The 19,481-nt window shown below is 52.9% G+C and overlaps 6 protein-coding genes and 2 non-coding genes across 8 annotated transcripts; 5 read left to right on the top strand and 3 right to left on the bottom strand.

The window, feature by feature from the left end:
• Positions 1-728: 728 nt before the first annotated feature.
• CAOG_08088 (hypothetical protein) lies at positions 729-1,159 on the top strand (the record flags this gene model as incomplete). The annotated part of the gene is made up of 2 exons (XM_004342640.1): positions 729-848; positions 947-1,159. 2 exons carry the CDS (start codon positions 729-731, stop codon positions 1,157-1,159), a joined length of 333 nt encoding a protein of 110 aa, XP_004342689.1.
• Positions 1,160-1,613: 454 nt separating this feature from the next.
• On the top strand, positions 1,614-4,867 carry CAOG_08087 (hypothetical protein; the record flags this gene model as incomplete). The annotated part of the gene is made up of 2 exons (XM_004342639.2): positions 1,614-3,390; positions 3,484-4,867. The coding sequence occupies 2 exons, from the start codon at positions 1,614-1,616 to the stop codon at positions 4,650-4,652; spliced, it is 2,946 nt and encodes a 981-aa protein (XP_004342688.1). The 3' UTR covers positions 4,653-4,867.
• Positions 4,667-5,365, bottom strand: CAOG_08086 (hypothetical protein). Its single transcript, XM_004342638.2, has one exon. It carries the CDS (start codon positions 5,285-5,287, stop codon positions 4,787-4,789), a length of 501 nt encoding a protein of 166 aa, XP_004342687.2. The 5' UTR covers positions 5,288-5,365; the 3' UTR covers positions 4,667-4,786.
• Positions 5,366-6,319: 954 nt separating this feature from the next.
• Positions 6,320-9,238, top strand: CAOG_08085 (hypothetical protein; the record flags this gene model as incomplete). Its single annotated transcript, XM_004342637.2, has 1 exon — positions 6,320-9,238. The coding sequence occupies one exon, from the start codon at positions 6,320-6,322 to the stop codon at positions 9,053-9,055; it is 2,736 nt and encodes a 911-aa protein (XP_004342686.1). The 3' UTR covers positions 9,056-9,238.
• Positions 9,239-10,208: 970 nt separating this feature from the next.
• CAOG_08084 (serine/threonine-protein kinase 4) lies at positions 10,209-15,688 on the top strand. The gene is made up of 15 exons (XM_004342636.2): positions 10,209-10,263; positions 11,362-11,538; positions 11,684-11,745; positions 12,046-12,229; positions 12,397-12,515; positions 12,616-12,689; positions 12,785-12,918; positions 13,019-13,099; positions 13,190-13,628; positions 13,768-13,907; positions 14,005-14,254; positions 14,349-14,604; positions 14,737-14,888; positions 14,991-15,160; positions 15,247-15,688. The coding sequence occupies exons 1-15, from the start codon at positions 10,261-10,263 to the stop codon at positions 15,397-15,399; spliced, it is 2,394 nt and encodes a 797-aa protein (XP_004342685.2). The 5' UTR covers positions 10,209-10,260; the 3' UTR covers positions 15,400-15,688.
• CAOG_08083 (beta-lactamase) lies at positions 15,641-17,237 on the bottom strand. Its single transcript, XM_004342635.2, has one exon. It carries the CDS (start codon positions 17,192-17,194, stop codon positions 15,788-15,790), a length of 1,407 nt encoding a protein of 468 aa, XP_004342684.1. The 5' UTR covers positions 17,195-17,237; the 3' UTR covers positions 15,641-15,787.
• A 231-nt stretch (positions 17,238-17,468) lies between these two features.
• CAOG_09876 lies at positions 17,469-17,540 on the bottom strand. Its single transcript has one exon. It is a non-coding gene; the product is annotated as a tRNA-Asp (tRNA).
• A 220-nt stretch (positions 17,541-17,760) lies between these two features.
• CAOG_09871 lies at positions 17,761-17,832 on the top strand. The gene has a single exon. It is a non-coding gene; the product is annotated as a tRNA-Asp (tRNA).
• The last annotated feature ends 1,649 nt before the right edge of the window (positions 17,833-19,481 follow it).

Below are 19,481 nucleotides of genomic sequence, written 5' to 3'. Positions count from 1 at the left end.
CTGATGGAGGGGGGGGGCAAATCCCAAAAGTGCAGTCGCGAGCGCGATGGCGCGTGAGCATAGGATGCGCGTTGCCAACATCGCTGAAAAAACCCAAATGCGTTGTCAAGATTCGGCATTAACCGCACGCGCCTTGATTTAGATTACGATCTTGGGGAGAACCCGCAAGATGGCGTTATGTTCGAAACGCCAAGCCCTCAGCGCTCGAGCGTACTGCCGTGAGTTGATGTTGCGAGGGGGGCGGAAAGCCTTCCACCTGGTCGTGACTCCTCTGATTCTGTACCTTAAAAGAGCGCAACAAATGAGCATCCGCGGTTTGACTCAGAGTTGATGAATAATAACGTCCTAAATATTCAAATTTTGGAAGTCCTCTGCACTCGACGTGGGCTGCACACGCCACACAGCCGTAAATGGGCCCAGCTGATGAAGTTGTGCTCGAATCGCGATTTCACAGATTTTGCACCGTTTTTGGGGACCTCGTACGAATTCCGATTGCTGGCTTTGTTTGAACCTTGCTTCATCACGCAAACGGGTATATGATCACATTAGCCATCGATTCGAAATGGTCTTTTGGTTTCTGTTTTCGTTTTCCTTTTTCCTTTTTCCTCAATTCTTCTCCTTTTTCATTTGCTATTTCTTTTTTCTTGTCTTTTTCGTTTTCTTTTTCGTTTTCTTTTTCGTTTTCTTTTCTTGGTCATTTGCTGTCTTTGCTTCTTTTCGCCGAAACAATGTCGGACGAGTTCGACGAGCAAAACTCCACAGCACAGCCGTTCAAAGCCAAGACCTTCTTTCATCGTCTCATCCCTCCGCCCGGTGATGGTATGAATGTCCAAATCGGTGACTACGTGGTGGACCCATCAACGATGGACTTTCAGTTTTGTAAGTGGCTGCTCGTTCGGGTGACACGCAAAGATGGAGCTCACTTTTTGGCCCACTGTTCTGGCAGGGCCAGACGATACCAACCTCCTCGACCAGGATCGACCGACCCGTCCTGGGAGCTCTCTACACCCACCCAACCTGCCCGCGTCATGGCAAAGTGCCTCGTCAATTGGTATCCTTTGTCTATACCGTCCAATGCATTGCGAGTGTCAAGGATGGATCGCGGCAGTGTCGCAACCGCACGTCTCACACGTCAAAGCGCTGCCATGTGCACCGTTAAGGTGTGGAGGTGCGTTTAAATGTGCGTATGGCGTGTGTTTCGTTGTCGTGCGTGTGTTTTGTTGTCGGGCGTGTTTGGTTGTCGATCTGGCCTTCCTGCTTCTTTTGAGCTGTAGAACCGTTGCTTGTTTTGGTGCGCTCCTCAAAGGTTGGTGAGAATATATACATCCCAACCCATATCTGTTCGCTCAGTGCTCAAGATACTTTGTATCTACCTATTCCTCCCTCTCGGGTGTAACACAGTTCAAACGATGCAGGGGTCGAAAGCAAAAACCAAACTTGGTGTAATCGACGTCGCCAATCACAAACTCAATTCCAACAACGCCTGAACCCCCAACAAAGCTGACATGTTATGTTTTCGAGATTGTGTTTGTAACATTGATCAAGTCTGAGCCGACTAAGCATGACTTTGCTTTCACTCTTTCTTTTTTTTTATTACACAACACGATTACACTATGGCCGATCAGCCACCAGCGATGGAGGGACAGGCGCCTGCCCAGCGCGGCGGCCGTTCCAATAACACCAACAACAGTAACAATACAAACACCAATGGCGGACGTAGCGGCGGCGGTGGTGGAGCTAAGCGAGGCGGAGGCGCGAGTGGATCGCGTGGCGGCCGTGCAGGCGCATCGAACGCGGCACCGCGGCAGCCCCGCGAGGATGGTCATCGAGCTGCTGGTGCTGCTGCTGCGAATACTGCTGCTGCTGCTGCTGCTGCTGCGGCGGCGGCGGCGGATGCGGGCGAGAGTCCCGCTGCTGCGACCGAAGCCGCTCGTTCTGGCGCGAGATCTCAGTCGGGTCGCCACCGGGGCGGCAAGGGCGGCGCATCTGCGTCGGCCTCGAGTGATGTGAATGGTGCTACTGCTGCTACTCATACTGCTGCTGGTGCCGAGGCAACTGGTCCAGAGAGCAGCTCGGCGTCGCCAGCCAGCTCGCGTCAGCGTGCGCTGCAGGTTACCTCATCACAGTCGGCGACACTGCAACCGCACCATGACGAGGCTGCGCGCTGCGATGTGTGCTCTGGCGAAATGGAGTACGCTGCCGTGGGTGCCTGCAACCACCCCGTGTGCCATGTGTGCTCGGTGCGTCTGCGCGACCTGCTCAGGAAGACGGATTGCGCAGTCTGCCGATCCCCAATCACCGACGTGTATCTTGTTCCGCGCGGATTACAGGCGTCGTACGATGCCCTTGCTGCCGTGCAGTCAGTCGCGTCGGTGGCGTACTCGGGCGAAGCGTTGCAGCGGGTCTTGGTTGCCGTCGTCTCCAGCACCGAGTTGCCCACCATCTTTGTTAACGAGACGGGCTTCCACTACTCGGATCGACGAATTCGGGACTTGTGCCACGCCTTGTTTGCCTTTCTGTGCCCGGCATGCCCTCGCGTCCGAGAATTCCCCAATCTTCAATCCCTCAAAGCTCACCTCAAGAACGACCACAACGAGCTGGCCTATTGCGATATCTGCGTCAAGTCTCAGGCCAAATTCATGGTCGAGCAGCTCGTCTACACACGCTCGCAGCTGCTGGCCCATCGCAAAAACGGCACGGGCGTGCCATTCTCGCTGGAGGGACGCGGCAAAGCCGTCCCACCCACGGGTTCCAAGGGCCATCCTGTCTGCGAGTTTTGCCGAATCGGCGTTTTTGATGCAGACGCCCTCTTTGTCCACTTGCGCGAGCGCCATGAGAACTGCTTTGTCTGCCACGCAGCAGGCGACAAGAACGTGTACTATGACAACTTTGACGAGCTCGTCAAGCATTTTGCCGCCTCCCACTACCGATGCGATCATCCCAGCTGCGCAAGCAGAGAGGAACAACTAACCGCCGTGTTTAGCAACGAGATGGATTTGCGCGCGCATATTGCCGAAAAGCACATGGCAGACTCGTCGCGCCGCGACCGTCAGCGAGCCATGGTTGTGTCAGTTTCTGGGCTGCGAGGTCCTCAAGGGCACAGCAAGTCTGCCAGTCGTGCCGGCGACAGCGATGGTGATGACGACCAGCCAAGCAGCTTCCAGCTCGGGGTTGAGCAGTTCCCAGCGCTTGGCCCTGCACAGCCCACCCCAGCCGCCGCCGCCGCCGCCGCCGCCGCCGCTCCCGCCACGAATATGACACTTGGCTCTGCAGCCATCTATTCGCGTGCGACAGCATTCGGCTCGTCTACCTTGCGCGACGATCAGCACTTCCCATCGCTGGGCAGCTCGTCTTCTGCTTCTTCTTCTTCTTCTTCTTCATTTTCATCAGGTAACTATGCAACTGGACTTTCAGGCGGACAGCGAACTGGTCCTGTATCATCATCATCGTCGTCGTCGTCGTCAGCTTTGTCCTCTTCCGCAGGCAATTTGATGCAGCAGTCCGCCTTCCCATCGTTGCCTGCCTCGACGGGCAAAAAGGGCAAGAACAAGGCCGCTGCTCAGCCCGCTGCCGGCTTTGCTCAGGCGCTGCGCAAAAATCCGACTGCGGTTGCCCCCACGGCCTCGGTTCACACCACTCGCGTGGTGGCCGACCCGCACAGTGACGTGTCATCGCAATTCGCCACGCTGTCGGTGAAGGGCAAGACTTCACAATCGCGTGGAAAGGCTTTCAACCCCTACGAGGACGACGACTTTTCCTACGACGAGCAAGGAGCATACGAGATGAGCTTGGCCCGCAACGCTGCGCCCTCGGCGTCCGTCGCATCAGGCGGGTTTAGCTCTGTGACTGGCGCTGCTCCAATGTCCAAGGTCAGCGTCGTCTCCGCCCCTGTTTTTGACACTGCCCAGTACGCCGGATCCTCCCGTGCGCCCGTTGCCAACTCGCTCGACGAGTTTCCTCAGCTCGACAGCGGTGGTGGTCGCAAGGCCGGCGCGGGCCAGCCGAGCGGCTCCTGGGGAGGCTCATCGACGGCTTTGGCTTCTTCTTCTTCTTCCACTGCGTCTGCTGCTCAGGACAAGAAGCAGCGCAAGGAGCAACGCCGCCATGATCGTGTGCTCGAGACCTTTGGCCAGGGCGAGGCGACTCCTGTTGACGCGAACGATTTTCCCTCGCTGGCCAAGCCGGTCTTTGTGCCGCCGTCCAACTTTGCCGAGCGGAACGCCGCGCTGGCCCAAAGCATCAAAACCGCTCTGAACAACGACGAGGCCAAGTTTACCGAGTTTAAACAAATCTCCATGTCGTTCAAGAAAAACGAAATCACACCCGCCGAGTACTATGCCAAGTTTGCCTCGCTGCTTGGTGCGCAAATGCACAAGATTTTCCCCGAGCTAGTGGCTCTGCTGCCTGATCTTGACAAGCAGCAGCAACTGCGCGCGGCTCACCACGACGCGACAGCTGCGCGCCAGTCCAGCAACAACCGTCCTGCCGCAGCGTGGTCTGGTTCGGCCGCAAGCAGCAGTGGCAGTAGTAGCAAAAGTAGCAGCAATGCCCCGCTGCGCATTTCCTCTGCCAAGGTGAAGAACACCCCTGCGCCCATTCACTCGAGCTTTGGTCCTCCGCCAGCGCCGTCCACCAACGCCTGGGGCAAGTAAAAACCAATCCAAGATTTGTTTTGATGTTGGCATTGGCGCGAAATGCCAAAAGATGTACTTTTATTAATAGGATTTGTTTGCAAAGCACTTTCGTGTTAGGTTTTTGAAATGTCTGAGCATTTTGGTTGTTGCTGTTACTTTGGCGGCTCTGATGGTCGCTGGGCCGCTGATGTCTGCTGCTGCTGCTGCCGTTCCACCAGGTAGCGATGGTGCTCATCTACTTGATCAAGCTTGGCTCGCAGCGGTGTGAGAATGGGACTGTCGGGCCACTCGGTCCGCTCGCCAAAGACCATGTTGGCGACCATAAACCCGACGATGAGCACTCCGCCCACCACGACCAGCCGTGGATAGGCCGATGTCGGCGTGCCTTCAAAAGTGTCCTTCAGCTCTGCGCGTGCCGCGGCGCTCTTTGAGAAGGCGACGGGCGTCTTGCTGCTGAACAGCGTGCTCATGCTACGCGTCGCCAGCAGTGGCTGTGTCTGTGGTGGTTGCGTCGCGCGCAATGGCACCGCCGTTGTGCTCAGTGTCCCTTGCTGCCGTGCAAGCCGCGGCGCAGTGTGGAGCGAGCGTGCGGTCGAGCTCAATGCCGACACGCGTGCGAGCATCAGCATGCGGTTCCCAGTGATTGTCATCATCTGTCACTGTTGATTCTGTTTTTCTGAGAATGAAACCAAGTCACGACAAAGTAATAGAAGAGAGAACTGAGGTATGGTGTTTGATTGCTGTGCCTGTGAATTGGTGAATTGAACGACGAACAAATAAAAACAAAAGCTGTTGACAATCTTTGCGCCATACGAAAACGCAAAGTCGCCTCTTGTCTGTCCTCGTCGTCGGAAATGGTGTACAAAACAACTGTAACGACGCGACCAACAACAACAGTATATTGCAAAAGCAGCTCGAAGGCCCCGCCCTTGATTTTTTTCATAAACAGCTCACAAAACTCAGAGAAAGCGTTTCATCTTCAAAGCAAATCTTGCTGCTTGACCTGCCGACCACGACCGACCGGTCGGCCAGATTCAGCTGACCTTCCGAAGATGAGATTGCATTTGACATTCGACACGCGGAGGAAAATGGCTGCGCTCGAAAAAAAAAAAAAAAGCGAGGGAAATGGATGGATGCGAATTGCACTGAGCACTCCAGACCAGTCCAGCAGCAGAGATGCGATTGGAGGACGTAGCACAGGTTGGTGAGATGCAGGAGCACTGTACACTGAGCAGTGAGCAGCCGAGCGAGCCGTATGTGATGATGTGTGTGGGGTGTAAACCCAATTTGACCCACCTCAAAACCACGCTTGCGTCGCTGCTGCTTCCTCCTCTGCTTCTGCTGCTGCTTCTGCTTCTTCTGTTGCTGCTTCGGTTTGTTGCTTGCTCGGTGATGCTGCACTGCTGCTCGCTCGCACAGCCGCAGCACTCCAAAAAGGCCAAGCCGACGCGACCGACCAGTCGGCACAATTCAGGTGACTTGCCGCCGAATGCTCCGCTCAACCCATTTAGGATTCAATCACCCATTCATCTCAGTCTTTGTTCTTTGTTCCTGCGCCCCCTTGTCAGTGTTGGACTGCGTACCTTTGACGTTTTGCTGTTTTGCTGCAGGGTTCAAGACACAAATCCAAAAACCACAAAAAAAACATCAAACCGTTTGAGCGCGAAAGAGCCAAGAACCAAAGGATGACAACGCCGAGCACCCCGACCATCTTGCCGCCTGGGTTTCAGGCCGCCGTCACTGGCTCCCTGTCGAGCCGTCAGAGTCAAGCGAGTGCGACGACTGGGTCTGCTGCGTCAGTGCCATTGTACGAGGCGGTCGCAGTGCTGCTGGGCATGGACGTCCGCTCGCTGTGGGCGACCGTGAGCCACAACGTCGAAATCAACCGCGCCGAAGTCCTTCATTGCCTTGCGCAGTGGTCACGCACTGCACCAACCCAGTCCGGGCCAGACAGCGATTCGATGGAGAACAAGACGACGACGACGAAGAAGAAGAGCAGCATTCCCGACGACGCGACCCTGCGCGAGTACATTCGGGACGCGGCAGAGGGCGTGCACTGGGCGGAGGAGCTCGAGCTGGTCGTTCTGGCATACGTCTGTGTTGCTCCAATCGTGATTTTCTACAAGTCCGCCACCGCCGCCGCCGCCGCCGCCGCCACTGGAGACGCGAGCTCTGTGCATGAATTCAAGGCTCGGGCGTCGACGCTTTCGCATGCGCTGCTGAACGGCAACAACGCAACTGCCGACCCGCTGTTCCTGCTGCTCGACTCGGACCAACCTGGCGGCCGGTTTGTCCCGCTCCAGCACGAGCGCCATGCTGACCTGAGCTTTTCCTTGCATGCCGTGGCGCAAGCAGCGCTGCTTGACACTGCGCACGACAACAATGGCTTGCTGACTCTGTCCTCGTTCATCCCGTCGCCACAGCCTTGCTTCTTCCGCATTCTCGACATTCGCGGGATGGATGATGAAACCAAGAAGCACGTCATCCAAGCGCCAATGTACCAGCTCTACAAGCAAATCTACCGTGGACCGCGCTACGACACGTCCGCCTTCTGCGACAAAAAGTTTGTCGACGAGCTCGCAGACTGCTTTGTCGTGGGCATGGCATTCATCTTTGTGGCTCCCCCGGCTGGGCAGGCCCGCTCTACTCGTCGCTTGGTTGGAGGTGCATACATGAAAGTGAGGCCCCTCGTGCATGCCAACCAGCAGCTGGGCATTGTCGAAATGACCTCTGGCTACCTGTCCGAGTTCCGCGGCAAGAACGTCACCACTGTCTTTTCCATGACCACCTTGCGCACGTACCAGCGAGAGCATCCCGAGCGGTCCCTCTACTTTTTCGACTTGCTCACGTCGTCAATCACGTACAACATGTGCATCAAAAACTACCCGACGTGCTACCCGCGATACGATCGTGCCACGCCTGCTGAAATTGAGTCGCTCATGCTCAGGCTGATTGACGACATGCCCCAGTACGATCTCATCCCTGGCAACACTGATCCGCTGGTCATGCGAGGCGCGCAGGTCAAGGAGCCTCCTGCGCAGCTCTTTGCCCGTCTGACGCGCGGTGCCTTCGAACCGCCGCACACTCGCTACTATTATGAGAAGACCAAGTCCATCAACAGCAGTGGCTTGCTTACGCTGACGCACATCAATCCCGGGCTGCCCGACCAGATTTTGGATGGGTCGGCGGCGCAAGACCGCAAGGTGTTTGCCCAACTGCTTGAACAGCAAAAGATTTCTGCTTCTGCCCCGGCCACCGCTGCTACTACTGCTGCTGCTACTCCTGCTGCCGCTGGTCCGCCTCCGAGCCGCTTTGTGACGCCGACGGCCGAGTTTACCGATTTCGCCTACTTGATCGAGCTGCGCAACAAGCTGCTGCCCAAGCTCACCGGCAGCACCCTGAGCTCCATGATGCCAGAGCGTGTCACCATTGAGCTTTCTGCGGACGACGAGAATTACTGCCGTGACATCCTCGGTCACATGGGCTATGTCGGTCCGATCAAGTTTTGCGGCAGTCTCCCTGGCGTGAGCTACCGCCAGCGCGCCGACGTGTTTAGCTCCAAGACCATGCAGGTCGTGTTCAAGCACGACGGCCACCCAGTCTTTGCGACGGTTGTGCCGCAGGGTGGATTCAATCCTTACACGGGTCCCATCGGAGCCAAGTTTGTCGAGATGATTCTGCACGGCGACATTCCAGTGACGGACAAGTACGTGCTTGATCTTGGCTGTGGCAGCGGCAACGTGGGTCTTGCTGCCATCCTGATGGGTGCGCGCAATGTCATTTTCAGCGACATTGACGCCATGTACCTGCCCGAGATTCAGAACAATCCGCTTGTCATCGTGGGCGACCACGACTTCCAGGCACAGTCCCTTGTCAGCGAGACCCTCAAGAAGGCTGACAAGCTGGAAAAGTACGACGTGCTCATGATGAGTACCCCGACGTTCAACATGGAGGAGACAGACTCGGCAGACGCAAACTGCACCTCGGCGCTCTTCCAGAGCAAGCAATTCCTGCGCGACCTCATCGACCAGGCCGGCCAGATTCTCAAGTACTCGGGCGACTTGGTGATTTGGTTTATGTTTGCCAACTTCCAGCCAGCCACCATCACGACCTTTTTGAACTTTTTCAAGGGCCACTTTGACGTTCACGAAGTCGCCATCCTCGCCATCGAGCCCCAGGCCAAGATTCCCATCTTTTCAAAGGACGAGATTCTCCCTGGCAACTACTATGTCATGTACCGCATCCGCAAGACGGAAGCTTGCCATGACACAAACGGATTTGAGGCAAAGGTGAGCGGCGCGCTGCTCAAAATTGCTGCTGCCCTGCGTCTCTCCGCCGCCAAGTATTCCGAGCAAGACGATGCAGGAATGCGAGAGCTCGCTGTTGAGTTTGAGGCTGCGTCAGTTTCCTCCCAGCATTGAGGAGCGAGTGAGAATGTTTTGTGTTGTGTGTTGTGTGTGTGTGTGTGTGTGTGTGTGTGTGTGTGTGTGTGTGTGTGTGTGTGTGTGTGTGTGTGTGTGTGTGTGTGTGTGTGTGTGTGTGTGTGTGTGTGTGTGTGTGCATGTGTGAGCTTTGAGTTGTTCTTGTTGTGCTTGAATCCACGTGATGAAATGTAACTTGATTGGACTGCCACGACGTTTGATGCACGAGTTTACATTGATTTCCAATTTCCCCATTTGTCTCACACTGATGGTCGGTTGCCTATGACCTCTTTCACTTTGGTCTCATGCTTTGCTGTTGGAACATTGTCCTGGAACCACGACCAACCCTTTCGCAGCTCGTCAAAGCTCCAAACACCTTCGAAGATGGAACGATTGTTCGCGAGATTGGTGTTGTGAATCAGCTTTCCACTGTCGAAGTTTCGGTTCAAGGTCGTACAGCAACAACCGTCAAAGATCGAAACTACACGCAAACATTTAGTTGTCTTCAGTTTCCCAATTCGGCTTGGAGAGGAAGGACGTAACGGACAACAGAATCCATGATTCATCCGCACGCTCTGGTGGAGATCTTCCACCAATTTTCCATTGCAACTCTCGTCGCGTGCCGTCCACTTGTGTTCTCGTGCTCGCCCGCGGTCTCGTGCGCAATCTCCCAATCTTGATCCAGGCCAATCGTCTTACAGTTCTCTCACAAGAGCGGTTGCGTTCCAAAAAAAAAATCAACAACGAAAACAAAAACAAAACAAAAATCAACCGATCAACCACAGAACTTGACAACAACCAAATCTTGCGCAGTTAACTGGGGGGTCATCCCGTTCGTTCGCGCCATGTCGAGTCCATGCTTCGATTACTCACGCAGTACACTAGATCTCGCGGGCGGGGACGCGGGGGGGGACTGAAGCTTGGCAGGATTTAGAGCAAGCAGCTGTTGCGGTTTTGGCAATCCTGACACGCAAATCAACAACCCGCTGCCAAAAAACAATCGAAAACCGCCCACTAAACAGCTGGATGCGTCGCTCGCTGCTCTGCTCAGCTGTGGTGGGGTGGGTTTTATAACTTGTCTTTGCTGCAGTTTGAATTTTCGATTTTTTTCTTTCTTGGTTTTTTTGATCTCAGTTCTTTTTTTAGTTTTTTTTTATTTTTATTGTTGTTTGTGTTGATTTGTTGTTTTTTTTTTGCTGTGCACAATGGTAAGGTCTTTGTGCCCTCCTTTGCACCAATCGCTGTCCTCCAATCAACGAGACGAACTCGGAGAGCAAGGGGCTCATGATTGCACGCACATGCACACCAGCAACGAGCGGTCCAACCGGAGCAACAAGCAACGGCAGATCTTGACTGGCAACCATACTTTTTCTTTTTCTTTTTTTTTTTTCCTTTTTTTTTTTTTTTTTTTAACTGTGACGTGCTGGGGTTCTTTTTTTCCGCGCTCCAACCGAGAAGGCCGCTTGGTGGACACGTCGCTGCACTCGTCTCTGACATTGCAAGCGCGGACATCGCGGTCGCTTCTCTTTCGGGCTCCTTCCAGCTCCATCCATCCGTTCCATCCAATTGACAACCAAAAAAAAAAAAAAAAAAAAAAGCCCTCCCAACAACAATAGCGTGACAAGCTGCACTTGACAGAGCAGCGCGAGACGGCGGCCACACTCGCAGAACAGTCCGCCCGCCGTACTCCCGTTGGGCACGTGGGTTTGGGTGTTGACGCTCTGGCCTCTTCCCGCTCGTCACGTCGGGCGCAGTCGGTCAAAGGGCTTGCCGATCAACAGTGGGAATAAAAAGTGCCCCTTTTTTTTCTTTTTTTTTCTTTTTTTTTTTCTTTTTTTTGAAAGTTGTTTTTTTGTGGCACCTCCACCATCCGATCGGTCCATTTCCCCCTCCCCCGCTTGCCCGAGTTTGCAACGGTCATGGACCCTGCAACAAGCAAACCCACGCACAAGCGACTGATGCAAGTGCTGCAGCAGCAGCAACAGCAGCAGCAACAACCCCAATCAACAAGATGAAGAAAAATCAAACAAATAAAAAACTGTTGCGAATTTCAGCCGACCAAAAAAAAAAACCGACTTTTTTTTGATTTTTTTTTATTTTTTTTTTTATTTTTTTACTTTGACTTTGTTTCTTCTTCTGCTTCTTCTCCCTTGCCTACCCTTGCCGACCCTTGCCTACCCTTGCCGAGCCTTGTCGTTGAGCACCGCTCGAGTTGAACGAGTCGCGGTTTGATGGAAGGGGGGGGGAAAGTGACAAGGCAATACTAACCCAATTGTTCTATTGTTGCGCTGAACTCACACCACCAGTCCAAGCCAGCAACACCACTCAAGCGCAACCCCAGCGATCAGTCCAAGGGCAGCCCTGCGAGCTCACGGCCGCTGTCGGGAGACTTTGGCGGACAGACGCCCGATGACCGCAAGCTCAGCTTTGCCGACGAGTTTGGCGCCCATCCTGCGCTACAGAAGCAGCTCTCGCTGCTCGAGGTGCGATCTTTCTTGCTCTGTGTCGTTTGCACCTTGCTCGCGTGTCGTGAGCGTGTGCGTGTGTGTGGTGGGCTCTCGCTGCGAAACATGTACCATCCAGCTCACCCCACTTTGATTCGTATGTGCTTGGACGGTCTGCATGCAGGCTGAAGCTTCCACGAGCGATCCCGAACAGACATTCCTCATCCTCGAACGTCTCGGCAAAGGGTAAGGCTGCGCAACTGCAACATGCGTCTATTTCGTAACATTCCTAGTTTGCATGGGGGGGGGCGTCCTGTGCGTGTGGCCAGAGACGGAGGGGACATGTGTTGCTCGGCTCGTGAATGGTGCAGTTTCGCTGCTGGAAAGCTCGTGTTTTTACTTTTTGCCTTTTTTACTCTTTCATGTGAAGAAGGATTTGTTTCTTTCAGCTCCTTTGCGTTTTTGAGGGGGTGGTTTTTTTGTTGGGTTTCTTTTTCACCGTCTTCTCACATTCCGCAATGCTTTGTTGCTTTGATTCACTGGCAGTGCCTTTGGTGATGTCTACAAGGCGCAGCACATTGTCTCGGGATCGGTTGTCGCCGTCAAGAAGATGAAAACTGTCATCAGCAACTTCAAGGAAGTCATGGGCGAGGTCGACATGATGCGCAATCTTCGCAGCCCCTATATTGTCCGCTACTTTGGCTGCTATTACAAAGATCAGTTCCTTTGGGTAAGAACGCGTCATTCCATTTGGCACGCAACACTCCCGATCTTTGCGCTCGCGGGGGTTTCGGGGTTTTGGTTTTTTTTGTTTTTGTTATTGTTTTGTTTTGGTTTTGTTTTTGCTCATGTTGTGGGCATTCTCCTCCCTGTCCTTGTCGTTGGCTTGCATTGTAGATTGCGATGGAGTTTGCCGACGCCGGCTCTATTGCTGATCTCATCCGACAAGGCCCGCTCAACGAAGAACAGATTAGCACCATTTGCTACCAAGTACTCAAGGGCTTGGAGTACCTGCAGTACGTATCTCTTGGGATTCCTGCTGCTGGTATGGATTCGAATTCTGACTGTCCGTGATGTTGTTGTTTTTTTTGTTTGTTTTGTTGTTGTCGGTCACAGCTCCATGAAAAAGCTCCATCGCGACATTAAGGCGGGTAACATTTTGCTCAGCAGCCGCGGCCGCATCAAGCTTGGTGAGTTTTCCCAATGCCGGTGGTTTTGCTCGCCAGGATTGAGTGACTATATTGCTCATCTCTCGCTCGCTTTTGTTTGTCTTTTCATTTGGTAGCCGACTTTGGTATCTCTGCCCAGATCGATGGCACCGGTCAAAAGTCCATGGTCGCTCATACCCTGGGCTCGCCGTACTGGCTTGCTCCGGAAGTCATTGAGAATCCAGATTCTGCAGCTGCCATTACCGCAAAGGTGACAGCAGCAATTTTCTTGTCTTGTCACCGTTGTTGTTGTTGGGGTAAGCCCAGACTTTGGCAACTCATTCACTTCTGCGCGCTTTGTGTGTTTTCAGTCGGACATCTGGTCACTCGGCATCACTGCCATCGAAATGGCGGAACAGACACCGCCGAACTTCAAGCTCAACCCGATTGCCGTAAGAATTTTTTTTCTTTTTTTTTCTTTTGCTCGACCCGCTTGAGCCAAGCTCCATCTCAACAACCTGCTGGTTGCTTGGTACATCTAGGCAATGTTCAAGATGGTGAACGGCCCACCGCCGACGTTCAAGGAGCCGGAAAAGTGGTCGCAAGACTTCCAGGGCTTTATCAATCGATGCCTCGAGAAGAATCCCGACTTCCGTCCCTCGGCATCTGACATGCTCTTCCACACGTTCTCACTCAAGGCTCGCTCGACCGGAGTGCTGCAGCGCCTTGCGCTCGATTACCAGCGCCTGCTTGAGGAGCACGGTTCCAACGCCGGTATTCGTGGTGAAGATACCGTCTCGGCCAACGATACAGAAAACTTTATGCGCATCATGCTGCCAACTGGAGAGCAGCGCACTGTCATCGTCACCAACGAAAATGTCACCGATGATGTGCTTGCCAAGTTTGTCAATCCCATCAAGGAGACTATTGAGGGTCTCAATCCTGCGCCGGTCGGCTTGTTGATGCGAACCCCGAAAGAAGGTGAGACTTGCAAACAGAGTGGAGTCTCCCGAGGTGTTGGGGGGGGGGCAGAAGTTTGGTTGTCTGAAACTTTGGACAGTGCACTCACTCTGCCGTTTGTTTATTATTACTTTTCACACCGTGCTTGTCACAATGACAGCACGCTTCCTCGCCCACACGGAGCTTCCGCTCGCCGTCAAGTTCCGAGTGCTCGAAAACGAAAAGGCCCTCAAAAAGAAGAGCCAGGATGTTGAAATGACCATCAACTTTGTGCTCAAGCCTCGCCCGACCGATCCTTCGGTAAGCACTGCTTGATGATCAAGTATTATTTAGGGGGGGGGAGTTTTGATCCATGTCGCTGACTTGCGTGGCCTGTACGTTTCTATCTGGCCTGCAGCTTTGCCGCTTTGTCCTGGGCAGCCTGGTTGGCATGAACAATATTCAGCCCGAGCTGTTGGAGAACACGATTCTCGAGGCTTTGATGCTTCCCGACTTCCCCTTCGTTTCGGCAGTGCTCGGCATTACCTCGATTACTAGCAAGCAGTTTATGCCCGTCGCCACTGCCGTGTCGCGTGTGCTTGAGAGCAAGAAGAAGTTCCCTCAGCTGATCAAGGTTATGTCGAACTTTGAGGTTGCCGCCGCGCCAGGTAAACGGCGCCTTTGCTTTGTGAGAGCGTGCTGATGTGGGATGAGAATGGCGGCTGAACAAAAACGAGAGGTTTGGTTTTGTTTTCTTTGTAGACATGACCACCTTGTTCCGCAGCGGAAGCTTGGTCGCCAAGGTTTCGTCCATTCATAGCAAGTTCTCTTGCGCAGGCTGGCTGAAGGACTGCTTGGAAGACGTCGTTGGCCGCGTTTATGCAGTCAAGGATGCTGTGGAAATTGACAGCGAGCGTGTCGACAAGAAGATCGATATTGAAGCCAACGCCCTTGTTCTTGCCAACCTCACCCGTCGCATGCTGATAGCGCTGAAAGACCATGTTTCCCGTCTGCCAAAGTTCGTTACTTCTTTTGTTCGAGTTGCAACCGAAAGATTTCACGATCGCTCACTTGATTTTTTTTTTTTTTTGAATTGATTTGTGTTGTTGTTGTTCTTGTTGTCATTGTTTTTTGGCTCCGTTCCGTTTAGATCCTTCCGTCAATCGTGCGCTTATGCTCAGCAAGCCATTCGCTCCCGCATGCCTCAGCTCTCCAAGCACTTTGCTTTCCAAATTTTCTTCTTTGACCAGCTGCTCTGCCCGGCCATTGTCTTCCCGTCCCAATACGAGATTGTCAGCGCCGGTAAGGAAGCTGATGACGGTAGTTGGTGTGGATGTTGTTTGAACCAGGCGTGTCTGACGATTGTTTATTTTGTTCCCACTCTGTTGCAACTATCGCCCGAAGACACCCCATTGAGTCCAGCTGCTCACCGCACATTGGTGCTGTTGTCCAAGGTTGTCCGTTATCTTTCGCTCGGCAAGACCTTCGGAGAGAAGGAGCAGTACATGACCTTCATGAACCCCCACCTCGAAAACCTTCGCGCCTTGACTGACGAGCTGCTCCAGCTCCTTGTGGTACGTTGGTGGTTTTGATGCAGAGTGGGGTCGCCACTCCTTTGTTGGATTCTGACCATACATTGGCGTACTGTCTCGCGCTGCAGGATCTTGATGCCAACCAAGGCAGTGAAACCGCCGAGTCCCTGGGCATGGTGGACCTGACTAGTGAATACAAGTTCTTGTATCAATACTTCTGCGAGCATGTCAACCAATTTGCCTCCGAGCTCGGCCTCGGCAAGACGTTCGCCACTCACTGAGCAGTTTTTTTGTCGTGTGTAGTTTTTTTTGCTCCCACGCGCATTCGGCGCGTTCTGTCTGCTTTGATTTTTTTTGTTGCCCCGCGCTCCTTTTTTGTTCTTCTCCCATTGGTGTCTAGTTTCTGCTGTTGTGCTTGCAATTTGTTCCTTCTTTTGCTGCGTGTGTGTACATTCCCAGTTTTGGCTGCCCCTACCGCTCTTGTTGTTCTGTCTTCGCAATGCATTGTGTAGTAAAATGATGCTTTGATGTTATTTTTTTTGTTTTCTTATGATAAGAATTGGATAGAGTGCTTTTCCATGCGTTCCAAAAACGATCCGTGACACACAACGCGAAACTGGCAATCCACTGGAAATCAACCACTGAAACAGATAATGATGGCACTGGAAATCAACCACTGAAGAAGATAATGACGGCAGTCGCAATGCAAAGCAACGGCAAGCTCGCAGGTATCAGCATACTCGCACTATTGCCTGTCTTGGTTGCGCTCGCGGCATGTACGCCGGTTGTAGCAGTGCTCCTTCCGGTGGTTGCAATCGCTGAATGCGCAGACGTGGAGGCAGGGCCAGCAGTCGTGGAACGTGGAACTGGAGTCGTGGAGGCTGGAACTGGTGTCGAGGAGACTTGGCCCGATGAGCTCGAGGAAGCGTGCCCTGCAAGAATGGTCACATTTGCCTGCACGGTTTGGAAGAATGCAACAGAAATCATCCCAGCTCTCGTTTGGAAGATATCGGCACGTGCGAGCACGGAATAAAACCCATACTGGTAGTCGATGCGCGGGTAAAAGCCAAATTTGCCGGGAGACGAATGTGCGTTGATCGTCGCGCAGGCCGCAGCGAACGGAAACTGCTGGCACTCGAGCCAATTGCCCTGGCTGTAGTGCCACGTCTGGGGACTGGCTAATCCCGCCACAGGCGTGTACATGATGTCCACAGTTGCGGTTGGCGTATTGTCTGCTTCCATAATCGCGTAGGTCGCTGCGTTTGCAAAGAACGTCCTGGAAAAGATCTTTTGAAGCCAGGTCAAATACTCGTTGGTCAGAATGAAGAGGCCGCCGGCAATGTTGGGGTTGGCAACAGGACCATATCCAGAAAGCAATGAAATCCCGAGCGGGGTTTTCACATACTGGCTGAACAGCTGCGCCCAGGTCGAGCCGGTTGCGGCCTCTGCAGCAGCTGCGGCAATTTGCATGTGATTCCCAGAGTAATAAAATTCCGTGCCGGGCTCGTAAAAGTTTTGGTTGACGCCAGATGTGACGGCATTGTTGTAAATTTGTTGTGCGCAAGTGAGCGTTGAATAGCTCGAATCGCCAATGCAAGGGTCGCCCTCGCTGTTGACCGAAGGAGACGTAAATCCCGATGTGAACGCGAGCAGATTGCGGAGGGTGACTCGACTGCGCGGATCGCTGCTCGTTGCATTCCACCAGGTCAGATACGTTGAAATGGGTGCATCGAGCACCAAGTCGCCGTCCTCGACAACGCGCAGCAGAACGGACGCCGAGACCCACTTGGACGCAGACGCAACCGACAATCGCGTTGTGCTCCGCTGTGTGTTGGACACATTCTTGTAGTAGGCAAACTGCTCGCCTTCAGCATTGAGCACGATAAACGTGAATGAGGACATGCTTGTGTCGGCGTCAATTGCTGCGCCAACATCGGCCCACGTCGGACCAGCAGCCTCGGCCATCATCATCGCCGCCGTCGCCAGCCAGCAAGCCGCTGCGAGCGCCACGGTCAGGTCTGTCAGCACCCGACATTGCGTGGTCGATGTGCGCTGCCGAGCGACGATGACGCGCATTGTCACCAAACAACAACAAAAAAGTTAAAATTGCCAAAGTTATTCAACAAGAGTGAAGTTGTGATTTTTAAGCATGAGAATTTTCCCACCACCGAAGCGTGAGCCGAACGATCCTCGGAGGAAGACGGCGTTTTCCGTTTCTTGCTCTTCCTGTGTTGCAGGTATGACAGTTGTTCCTGCTTGCTGCCCCGAGCCTGTCGCGCTTTCAAAAAAAACTAAATAAAAAATGAACCAAAAAAAAAAAAAGCAACAAAAAAAGAGCAAAAAAAAAATGCTCGACTGCCGGGGATCGAACCCGGATTTGCACGGTGACAGCGTACGGTACTAACCATTATACGACAGTCGAAGCGCTTGATGAAAGTCTCATGGGCAGATGCGGACTGGAACAAAAGCCGTGGTTCAAAAATGCGGAATGAAAAAAACGTGTTGGGGGCGAGGACATGCACCAAAACTGCCGGATTGCTTCTTTGATGCGAGCTCATCGGCTCATTTTCTGTGTTGTAATTCCGGGACGCGTACATTTCGAATCGAATACTCACTTGCCCCTCGGACTTTCATCAAGAGCTTCGACTGTCGTATAATGGTTAGTACCGTACGCTGTCACCGTGCAAATCCGGGTTCGATCCCCGGCAGTCGAGCATTTTTTTTTGCTCTTTTTTTGTTGCTTTTTTTTTTTTTTTTTTTTTGTTCAGTTTTTTTTTTGTTGTTGTTGTTGTTATTATTGATGTTGTTGTTGTTATCGTTTTTGCTGTTGTAGATCTCAATTCTATCATATCGGTACTGGAACCACGATTCTGTCAATTGAAGTTGTGAAGCATTCCATAAAGCACGATTTCTCCCTGCAAACAAAAGTGTTTGTCATTCGGGGCGGATTCGCGAAGCGCAGAACACAGTAACGTACCGAATGACACACCAAAAAGCTACCAAAAAAACACGAACAGTATGCTCAGCGGGGAGTGAAGACTTTGAGCCTTAGCATGTTTTTGGTGTTCTTCCAACTTGTGCTCTCTTCCAACTTGTGCGAACGTGATAAACGATCATCGTGATGCTTGTTGTTCTCTTGCTCTACAATCGCCGTTGTCGTTGGTACTATTGTATCTTGCTTTTCCAATGTGAGCACATCAAACGCTGTCTTGCATCGTTGCTCGTCCCTTGCTTGTCATCGGTCACTTTCATGGTGGGTGTGGCTGACCGTATAGATATCTGTGATGGTTGGGGTGGTGTGTTTGTACACAAGTCTTGCACCCCAGCATGATTGCATTTCCGGATGGAGCGTTGAGGACGGAAGCAGTAAATCTGAAAACTGTTCCGCTCGCTCGCCACTCTACGGGTCGTTACAGCTGACTGCTTCGTTTTCCATCACTGGTCTGGTGTGGGTATGTGATCTCCATTGCGTTGTTTTGTGCAAAGAAAGTTTCCAGGGGTTATCTGCCTGAATGGGAAGCGGTTTGAGAGAACCCAACCGCCGTTCGTGCACAAGCTGTGCTGGCAGATACCGACATTCTTTCCGCGCTCTCGTAGCATCACGTGCTGTAAAATATACTTTTGAATCCCTTGCATGAATTGTTGAATGTGTTACTTCAACTACACGGCTGGTACCGCAGGTCTTGTGTTTTTGTCAATTGAAAGTAGCACATAGCTGACGGTAGCCTCCCTCTACCCCGACGTGGACTGCACACACAACAGCCGTCCCCTCTTCGAGGGTCCAGCAGTTTGTGTGTGCGCGGATCGTCTTTTCACTGATTTCCCCACTGTTCTTGGGACCCCCCTGGCGAGAAAGATTCAAAAAGATTTTTGGATTTGTTTGAAGCTTGTTGATCAGTCAAACAGTACAAGTCGGGCTAGAGTTGCGAGCGAAAAAACGCGTGTATTGAGAGAAACATGCAAAGAGAGCACATGCAAAGAGAAACATGACAAGAGAAAAACGCTCATAGTGCTAGTCCCCGCAGCTTCTCCGGACGAGTTTTTTTCCCCCCTCCCCCTAGCCCTCCCCGGCCCCCTAGCGCCTTCCCCTGACCTCCCCTCCCCATCCCCTTGTTCCAGTAGCCATAAATAAAACTTACAATCCCCCAGGAAGAGTCTCAGATCAGTCAAAAATTTCATCCATCCAACCCTTTGGCCAGCCATTAGGATTGCGGTGGGTTGAGCGAGAATGATGCATTGGCAGTCAGACACCCCGCCCCTTGCACTCGCATCTTGCACCTATATCACGTCAAATCTTGTAGCTCGAGCGACGGGACATTCGGTGCAACTGGATTGCTTGGCGGCGTGGTCAAAGTACCGAATT

The sequence above is a fragment of the Capsaspora owczarzaki genome (assembly GCF_000151315.2).
Source record: "Capsaspora owczarzaki ATCC 30864 unplaced genomic scaffold supercont2.17, whole genome shotgun sequence".
Taxonomy (NCBI): domain Eukaryota; class Filasterea; order Ministeriida; family Capsasporidae; genus Capsaspora; species Capsaspora owczarzaki.
This window is presented reverse-complemented; position numbering and strand designations above follow the sequence as displayed.

What these genes read in the sequence shown, in the direction of transcription:
- CAOG_08083 (XM_004342635.2), bottom strand. Translation starts at nt 17,194, where the DNA reads ATGCGCGTCATCGTCGCTCGGCAGCGCACATCGACCACGCAATGTCGG.
- CAOG_08086 (XM_004342638.2), bottom strand. Translation starts at nt 5,287, where the DNA reads ATGATGACAATCACTGGGAACCGCATGCTGATGCTCGCACGCGTGTCG.
- CAOG_08084 (XM_004342636.2), top strand. An exon ending in AGCAGCTCTCGCTGCTCGAG is followed by an intron (nt 11,539 to 11,683) that starts GTGCGATCTTTC and finishes GTCTGCATGCAG; the next exon opens with GCTGAAGCTTCCACGAGCGA. An exon ending in ATACGAGATTGTCAGCGCCG is followed by an intron (nt 14,889 to 14,990) that starts GTAAGGAAGCTG and finishes TATCGCCCGAAG; the next exon opens with ACACCCCATTGAGTCCAGCT.